At 51.9% G+C, this 9,249-nt stretch overlaps 1 protein-coding gene across 1 annotated transcript in view; it reads left to right on the forward strand.

Annotated features, from left to right (window-relative positions):
• The window catches only part of cnsta (consortin, connexin sorting protein a), a gene marked incomplete at its 5' end in the record, with an annotated part of 22,611 nt that extends 14,080 nt beyond the window's left edge, over positions 1–8,531 (forward strand). Inside the window, 3 exons of the mRNA XM_084446450.1 lie at positions 2,030–2,643; positions 6,374–6,527; positions 6,784–8,531. Coding sequence (XP_084302576.1) covers positions 2,030–2,643; positions 6,374–6,527; positions 6,784–6,992 — 977 coding nt within the window. The 3' untranslated portion in view covers positions 6,993–8,531. The remainder of the gene's footprint in view (positions 1–2,029; positions 2,644–6,373; positions 6,528–6,783) is intronic.
• Between the last annotated feature and the right edge of the window lie 718 nt (positions 8,532–9,249).

Consider the following 9,249-nt stretch of genomic DNA (forward strand, 5'->3'; position numbering starts at 1 on the left):
TGTGTGTCTGTGTGTGTGTGTGTGTGTCTTGGGGAGGTGTGCGCACACACACTAGCGCACACACACACACACAGACACACACTTGTATACACCCGAAGGTGTGTGTTACATGTGCAAAGAGGAACAAGGCATTACATTTATGGCCTATTTTCACTTTCACAATGCAGGAATAACCAGCCTACACACACACACACACACACACACACACACAGTAGTTTGTGGCAGAGTGAGCGTGTCTGAGAGGGGTCTGGAGCGTGTAGTTGTCATATTGCAGAGTCAGCGCTCCGGTCTGTGGATGAGTAAGCGGTTCCCAAATCAAGTCTGTCTCCACGTTCAAACAAACAGGAAAGACCTGTTCTCTCCTCACGGACAAGACATCAATCTCTCCGTCTCTCCCTGTCACCACCTCTCTCTCTCTCTCTCTCTCTCTCTCTCTGTCTCTCCCTGTCACCACCTCTCTCTCTCTCTCTCTCTGTCTCTCTCTCTCTGTCTCCCTGTCACCACCTCTCCCTCTCTCTCTCTGTCTCTCAATCTCTCTCTCTCTCTCTCTCTGTCTCTCCCTGTCACCACCTCTCTCCCTCTCTCTCTCTCTCTGTCTCTCAATCTCTCTCTCTCTCTTGGTCCCTCTCTCTTTGTCTCTCCCTGTCACCACCTCTCTCTCTCTCTCTCTCTCTCTCTCTCTCTCTCTCTCTCTCTCGTTCCCTCTCTCTGTCTCTCTCTCTCTCTGTCTCTCCCTGTCATCACCTCTCTCTCTCTCTCTTTCTCTCTCTCTCTCGTTCCCTCTCTCTCAATCTCTCTCTTTCTCGTTCCCTCTCTCTCAATCTCTGTCTTGCTCTCTCTCTCCCTCTCTCTCCTTTTCTCTCTCTCTCTCTCTCTCTCTCTCTCTCCCTCTCTCGTTCTCTCTCTCTTAATCTCTCTGCCTCTTGCTCCGTATCGCTGGGTGCTTGGCTGACATCTTGGAGGGGATGGTGACATCACCTCCAGCTCCACCTGAACGAGACGGAGCTGCTGTTCCTCCCGGGGAAGGGCTGCCCGCACCGGGACCTGGGTGTCAGCGCTGGTTGTCAGCCACTCAGACTGCCAGGAATCTGGGTGTGACCCTAGACGACCAGCTGTCTTTCTTGGCACATATCGCATAAAGGCTCTTCCAGATTCCTGCTCTACAACATCAGGAGGATTCGCCCTTTCCTCACTGATGAAACGGCGTAGGTGCTCATCCAGGCCCTGGTCATCTCCCGCCTGGACTACTGCAACTCCCTCCTTGCCGGGGCCCCGACGTCAGCCATTAAACCCCTGGAACTTGTCCAGAAAGCTGCCGCTCGCCTGGTGTTCAACCACCCCAAGTTATCCCACACAACTTCCCTTCCGTTCCCTACACTGGCTCTCTGTAGCAGCGCGCATCCAGTTTAAAACTCTGGTACAAGCCTACAGGGCAATGAAAGGAACAGCTCCCTCCTACCTCCAGGCCATGGTCAAACCCTACATCCCCTCCCGACCGCTACGCTCTGCTACCTCCTTGTCACTCCGAGGCCCCTGCGTTTGATCGACACGGTCACGGCTCTTCTCTGTCCTGGCCCCGCAGTGGTGGAACGAACTGGTCACTGACGTCACGACAACAGAGTCGCTGCCCATCCTTCGCTGTAGGCTCAAAACTCACTTCTTCAAGAAGTACTACAGGATCCTTCTTCTTAAGCACCTATTGTATTTGTATAGTTCCTGCTCTTGCATTTGGGCTCCAGCACTAGATTATGCTTTTAGTCACTTGTTTAGAAAGGAGATGCACTTGTGAGTTCTGGCAAGTTCTAGTACAATGGTTGTACTTACGGGAAATGTAATTGTTGTAAGTAGATTTGGATAAAAGCGTCTGCTAAATGACTTAAGTAATGTAATCACTCCCCCCCCCTCTCTCTCTTTCTCTTTCTCTTTCTCTCCCTCTGCCCCTCCCTCTCCCTCTCCCTCTCCCTCTCCCTCTCCCTCTCCCTCTCCCTCTCCCTCTCCCTCTCCCTCTCCCTCTCTCTCTCTCTCTCAGACCAGCGTGCTCTGGGGATGGAGGAAGTGCGCAGGGACTCCACCCTCTCTCAGGAGACCCACCCAATCATATCGCCCACAACCTTGACAGACACCCCCTCCTCCAATGACTGCTTGGCCGGGGGCGGGGTAAAGGCTTGCCGGGACTTTAAGGGGGCGGCTGGTTTCAACGGGGACCAGTTGATGGAGGGGCCCCTGGTCGAAGGGGGGGGAGGCGCCGGGGGGTCCGAGGGAGCGGAACAGACCACCTCGGAGGGGAGCGCCGGGCAGCACCCCCCGGACCACCAGGAGGTGGGGCGACCCGAGCCGGAGGAACTCCGGGGACGGGAGGAGGGAGAGGACGACGTGGACTTGGACCAGGAGGAGGAAGAGGCAGAGGACGAAGACTCCTCTGGGGGTCTGAAGGGCCTCCTCGAGGAGGTCTCGGTGGCGGAGGGGCAGGAGAAGCAGGAGGCCGAAGGGGATCTGCTCACCGAGGCCCAGCTCCACCAGGAGGCCCAGTTTGAGGAGCGGGAGGAGCAGGAGGAGCAAGCGGAGTTCTGCTCGGAGAGGGCGGAGCTCGCGGCGGAACTGGCGTCTCTGGACGACCTGGCCAAGCGCATCACCGTGGAAGAGGTCAGTGTGTGGGCGGGGGTGTCGAGCATGGATGTATTAATAGAACGATGTGTTGAGGTTGTGAGCCTGAAGGTCAACGCCCACGCATTGCACACGTGTGTTTATGGTCATGCGTGTACTTTAACACGTAGCCTACACACACACACACACACACACATACACACACACAGGTGCGCACAAACGCTCCACAGTTGGATTGAGAAGGTCAGGATCCTGATTGGATGGTCTAAATCCCTCCCCTCCTCACCGCGCCTCGGTTGAGTACAGCAGGAGGAGAGTCCTCTCAGAGTGTGATAGTGATACAAGTGTTAGTTTGATAAACACGCAGAGAGAAGCACGTGTGTGTGTGTGTGTGTGTGTGCGCACACACACACACACACACAAATCACCGTGGGGTTTGGGGTGTGCTGAGACATGACCTCTCTAAATGTCATCTCAATTCTCAGCATAAGCTTGGGAGCGCTCTCTCTCTCTCTCTCTCTCTCTCTCTCTCTCTCTCTCTCCCTCTCTCTCTCCCTCCCCCCCCCCCTCTATCTCCCTCTCTCTCTCTCCCTCCTCCTCTCTCCCCCCCCTCTCCCTCTCCCTCTCCCCCCCTCTCTCTCTCCCTCTCCCCCCCTCTATCTCCCTCTCTCTCTCCCCCCCTCTCTCTCTCCCTCTCCCCCCCTCTATCTCCCTCTCTCTCTCCCCCCCTCTCTCTCTCCCTCTCCCCCCCCTCTATCTCCCTCTCTCTCTCCCCCCTCTCTCTCTCCCTCCCCCCCCCCCCTCTATCTCCCTCTCTCTCTCTCTCCCCTTTTCTCCCTCTATCTCCCTCTCTCTCTCTCCCTCCTCCTCTCTCTCCCCCCCTCTCTCTCTCCCCCCCCTCTCTCTTCCTCTCCCCCCTCTCTCTCTCTTCCTCAGTCCGGAGGTTTGTTGACAGTCATGATTCCTCCGGGGTCTCTCCCAGCTGTGGGGTGTCTGGTTCTGGTGGAGGGTGTTCTGGTAGTCTGGGGTCTCTCCCAGCTGTGGGGTGTCTGGTTCTGGTGGAGGGTGTTCTGGTAGTCTGGGGTCTCTCCCAGCTGTGGGGTGTCTGGTTCTGGTGGAGGGTGTTCTGGTAGTCTGGGGTCTCTCCCAGCTGTGGGGTGTCTGGTTCTGGTGGAGGGTGTTCTGGTAGTCTGGGGTCTCTCCCAGCTGTGGGGTGTCTGGTTCTGGTGGAGGGTGTTCTGGTAGTCTGGGGCCAGTCTCCTGATGTCTATATTTGATTTATTAATTTTATTATAATAATAATAATAATATATAATTAACTCCATGATCCATAGCGCAAAATCAATTTGATAAAATTAACAATTTTAAATTGAGATAAACAGTGTCAAAACAGGTGAGTAGAATTGTACAGGAAGTAGAATCTTTCAGATTGGACCGGACTGTGCTGTGACCATCAGCTGGGTGGGAGGAGGCTGAGCAGGTTCTGGTCTCTCCCATCAGCTGGGTGGGAGGAGGCTGAGCAGGTTCTGGTCTCTCCCATCAGCTGGGTGGGAGGAGGCTGAGCAGGTTCTGGTCTCTCCCATCAGCTGGGTGGGAGGAGGCTGAGCAGGTTCTGGTCTCTCCCATCAGCTGGGTGGGAGGAGGCTGAGCAGGTTCTGGTCTCTCCCATCAGCTGGGTGGGAGGAGACTGAGCAGGTTCTGGTCTCTCTCTCTCTCTCTCTCTCCGTCTCTCTCTCTCTCTCTCTCCCTGTCTCTCTCTCTCTCCCTGTCTCTCTCTTTCTCTCTCTCTCTCTCTCTCTCTCTCTCTCTCTGTCTTTCTTTCTCTCTCTCCCTCTTTCTCTCTCTCCCCCTGTCTTTCTATATCTCTATAGATCTATATCACCCTGATTCCATTATTCCCCACCTCTCTCTCCCTCTCTCTCCCTCTCTCTCTCTCTCCCTCTCTCTCTCCCTCCCTCTCTCTCTCCCTATCTCTCTCCCTCTATCTCTCTCCCTGTCTTTCTCTCTCTCCCTCTCTCTTCCTCTCTCTCTCTCTCTCCCTCTCTCTCTCTCTCTCTCAATTCAATTCAATTCAATGGGCTTTATTGGCATGAAAGAACACATGTTCATATTGCCAAAGCAACAGTGGAATTACAGAAATATACAAACAATATATTATATACAAACTAAATTAAATATTAAATAAATTAAATATACAAACTCTCTCTTCCTCTCTCTCTCTCTCTCTCCCTCTCCATCTCTCCCTCTCTCTCTTCCTCTCTCTCTCAAGTCAAGTCAAGAAGCTTTATTGGTTTGACTTTTCATAATAAAACATGTTGCCAAAGCAAAACAAATGTGTGTAGGAACCTTCTTATACTACAGGCTAATACGCTCTACGAGCTTCATCTGCCAGTGCTCTCATAGCATGGCCAACATGTCCTGATGATCTGATTGTCAGATATTCCATTGTGTTGCTCAGTGTTCTGTCTCCGAAAACAAATTGATATTTCTTAGTTTGTGATCTTGCTTTTTTTATATCATTATTTGAGTTTTATCTAGAACTGACTAACTTTCAGTGCCCAGTTTTCACAGTGGTACTGGGGTGCATATTTAAGTGTTCTTGCAGTCCTTCCTCTGATTTTGACAGCAGCAGTAGGTCATCTGCATAAAATAGACACTTGACCTCCTTTCCCTTTAATTCCAGTCCTGGGACTGGGGAGTTTTCTAATAGTTCTGCAAATTGGTCAATGTAGATAGTAAAAAGTGCTGGAGATAGTTTACAACCATGACCTTGAACCTCTCTCTCTCCCTGTCTTTGTCTTTCCCTCCCTCCCTCTCTCACTGTCTTTCTCTACCTCTCTCTCTTTCTCTCTCTCTCTCTGTCTTTCTCTATCCCTCTCTCTCTCTCTCTCTCTCTCTCTCTGTCTTTCTCTATCCCTCTCTTTCTCCCTGTCTTTCTCTCTCCCTCCCTCTCTCACTCTTTCTCTACCTCTCTCTTTCTCTCTCCCTCTCTCTCTCTCTGTCTTTCTCTCTCCCTCTCTCTCTTTGTCTTTCTCTCTCCCTCTCTCTCTCTCTGTCTTTCTCTATCCCTCTCTCTCTGTCTTTCTCTATGCCTCTCTCTCTGTCTTTCTCTATGCCTCTCTCTCTCCCTGTCTTTTTCATCTCTCTCTCTCTCTCTCTCTCTCTCTCTCTTCATTATAGATGTCAGTATAGATCAGGCATTCCAAAACTGTGAGGCGTGCCTCCCTTGGGGGGCCCCAAAGAAATTCAGGGGAGGCGCGGAGGGATGGTTAGAAGAAAAAAAAAAAGGAAAAACATGTTTTTAATTTTAGAATTTTCTATGTTTTTTTTAATGAATGAAACGGGATTTTAAAGGTCAGGAAATCTAAATAAATAATGGGAGAGATGTATACTAAATTTGTGGATAGTGTAGAGAGAGCCTCCCCCCGCAGGCATGAATGTATTGGGTGAAAACGTTAACTAGCAACGGGTGCCACCGAGCTAACCCATGGTATAGATCATTCCGCTTCCGGACAGGCTGCTTAGGCTGACCTCTGACCTCTCTTCCTGCTGTCCCCCTGATAGAGGCCAGTCCTCCATCAGTACTGTACAGCTGTAGATATATACTGACACCTGGTGGGAGGACTTCGCCACTGCATCGAAGGCATTCCTGATGCGTTGATCACTCAAGTCCAAGGAGGTTCTGTCTAATCGATGATGTATGTGTGTGTGTGTGTGTGTGTGTGTGTGTGTGTGTGTGTGTGTGTGTGTGTGTGTGTGTGTCCTCCAGATCTCTCCTGTGGCTGGCCTGGTGTCCATCCTGAAGAGGAGGACGGTGTGTGTGGAGGACATGTCTCCGTCCTCCAGCACCGGTCTGTCCAGGCTCCACCCCCCCGGCAAGCGCAGGGTCCGCTTCAAGATGCCCGACGACGGCTTTGACAACGGTAGGCGCCGTCTTTGTGTGTGTGTGTGTGTGTGCAAACTCTCCCCTTGACCATCCAACCTGCCAAGACATCACAGCAATCCAAGCAGTTTGTTTAAAAGAAAACAAAAAAACTATCCACCGTCTCACCTTTGGTGACCAGGAAGTGATGTCATTAATGGAACTCTATTTCCTCCCTCCCTCCCTCCCTCCCTCCCTCCCTCCCTCCCTCCCTCCCTCCCTCCCTCCCTCCCTCCCTTCCTTCCTTCCTCTCACAGACGTAACGAGCGGAGACTCCTGCCTGCTCCTCTTCCTGCTCTGCCTGGTTACCGTGGTGATCAGCGTGGGCGGCACCGCCCTCTACTGCGCGCTGGGCGACACCCACTCCCTGGTCTGTAAAGACTTCTCCCGTAACGCAGACTTCTACCTCAGCCAGGTGCATCGTGGGATGGAGCACCTCCGACACTGGCTGAGCCCAGGACTGTAGGGGAGAGTGAGAGTGAGAGAGAGAGCGAGAGAGAGAGAGAGAGAGAGAGAGAGAGGTGAAGGAGAAAAGGAAATCTGAAAGATGGAGGAACTCCCCTTTCTCAAATAGAAGGGCACAACAGAATTGTCTAAAAGGATTGATATCTCTCTCTCTCGCCCAGTCCTCCCAGTCTCCCTTTCTCTCTGTCCCCAGCCCTCTGTAGATCCTACTAGCTAGCCTGTGTGTGTGTGTGTGTGTGTGTGTGTGTGTGTGTGTGTGTGTGTGTGTGTGTGTGTGTGTGTGTGTGTGTGTGTGTGTGTGTGTGTGTGTGTGTGTGTGTGTGTGTGTGTGTGTGTGTGTGTGGAGGGAGAGGGAAGTGTGTGTGTGCCCACACCAAGCTGAGCCACGCAGCGAAGTGCACCCATGATGATGACACACAATCTCAGCTGGACTGCACCCTGGTCCTGGATCAGCGCTCTGCTGCTCACCACCGGACACCCTCTGACCCAGGCTCAGCCCAGGGGACAGCATATAGGCCTTTTCCATCGGCTCTTTGGCCACGTCTAGTCGAACCGTGCCGTGTTGATTTGGCGTTTCCATTACCAGTTAGAACGGGCCGAGTCACACCCCCAGACGGGCCGTCTCCGCAGTCGGGCCGACGCCCGCCTCCAAGCCCCGCCTCCAAGCGGGTTCTGGTGACGTCAGGAGCTTTGGCTTTCTCTCCTGGTCCAATTTCTCTCCAGTCACACCAGGAGTTTGAAGCGTGCCCGATCCCGAACGCATTTGTGTGTCCGCGCCCACACTATTTCCTGTCAGAAATCGTCTGTTCAGCTCGACACTGAAGTTCTTGAAGTAGGTATTTTTCCAAAAGGATGGCGGGAAGGAAGTTTCATGTCGTTGGCTATTGATGTATCAGTTTGTAGACTAATTACAAAATTCAAACGATGCCAGTTGGTGTTTCGGGGCAGATTGGCAAACTATTCTTATAACACAGACTATGATAATGTGGGACAAGAAATTAAGGATCTGTTTTTATTAGCCTACGTATGGAAAAGAAACATTAACCTGCTTCTATAACTACCAACAACCGTTGCACAGTGCAATAGTAAACAACGCTAAAGACTCATCGACTCAAGACGAGCGCGGGAGCGCGTCATCGGTTAAAGACGCTCCTTCGAGCGGGCAGCCCTGTTGAAATGGAGATGAGGCAGGCCAAGCCAGCACAGGTGTATGGAAAAGGGCTAATGGTCTGGGCCGGACTAAGCTACTGTAAACTCATAAACACTGACTCTGGATCAGCTCACTGACCTCGTCCACACAGACAGGAAGGAAGAGGCCAGACGGCCATTTTAAAAGCCGGCGTGATTCTTTGTTGTTTTTACAGCCGCCATTTTTTAAAATCGTCAACTGAACCTCGAATCACGAACAATCATTTCTGTGGATAAACAGTAGAATCATGAAATCCATGTCTTAATGTATATAATGTTTTTCCTTTGTTTTTCTTGTTTTTTTTCTTCTTCTCTGGTCCTCAGCAGGGGACTCTATGGTGTCAGGCATGTTTTGGGGTGTATAAGGAGGGGGGGGTTGGTTTTCGGGGGGGTTGGTTTAGACCGGTACAAATGTCCAGCGTGGTTGTAGCATTGACCTCGATGGGTCCCACAGAGAATATGCAACGTGTGTAATGTGTGTGTGAGAGATGTGTACGCCCTACAGATCAGGGGTCTGCTGCTTGCATGGCCGGGCTCTGGATACCGGTCTGAGTGCTGATCTGGGACCTGTCTGGCCTGGTAAAGACTGGTGAAAGCCAGCAGCAGCAGGACATGCATACTGACCAGACGGCTCTGCTCCTCAAGAGCTCAGCGGCTCTGAGAATATCAGGAGAACGTCGTAAAGGGGAGGGGGGTTTATAGATCATCTGAGAACGTCAGGAGAACGTCGTAAAGGGGAGGGGGGTTTATAGATCATCTGAGAACGTCAGGAGAACGTCGTAAAGGGGAGGGGGGTTTATAGATCATCTGAGAACATCAGGAGAACGTCGTAAAGGGGAGGGGGGTTTATAGAAGGATCATCTGAGAACATCAGGAGAACGTCATAAAGGGGAGGGGGGTTTATAGAAGGATCATCTGAGAACGTCAGGAGAACGTCGTAAAGGGGAGGGGGGTTTATAGAAGGATCATCTGAGAACATCAGGAGAACGTCGTAAAGGGGAGGGGGGGTTATAGAAGGATCATCTGAGAACGTCAGGAGAACGTCGTAAAGGGGAGGGGGGTTTATAGAA

The sequence above is a fragment of the Borostomias antarcticus genome (genome assembly GCF_949987555.1).
Source record: "Borostomias antarcticus genome assembly, chromosome: 12".
Taxonomy (NCBI): Eukaryota; Metazoa; Chordata; class Actinopteri; order Stomiiformes; family Stomiidae; genus Borostomias; species Borostomias antarcticus.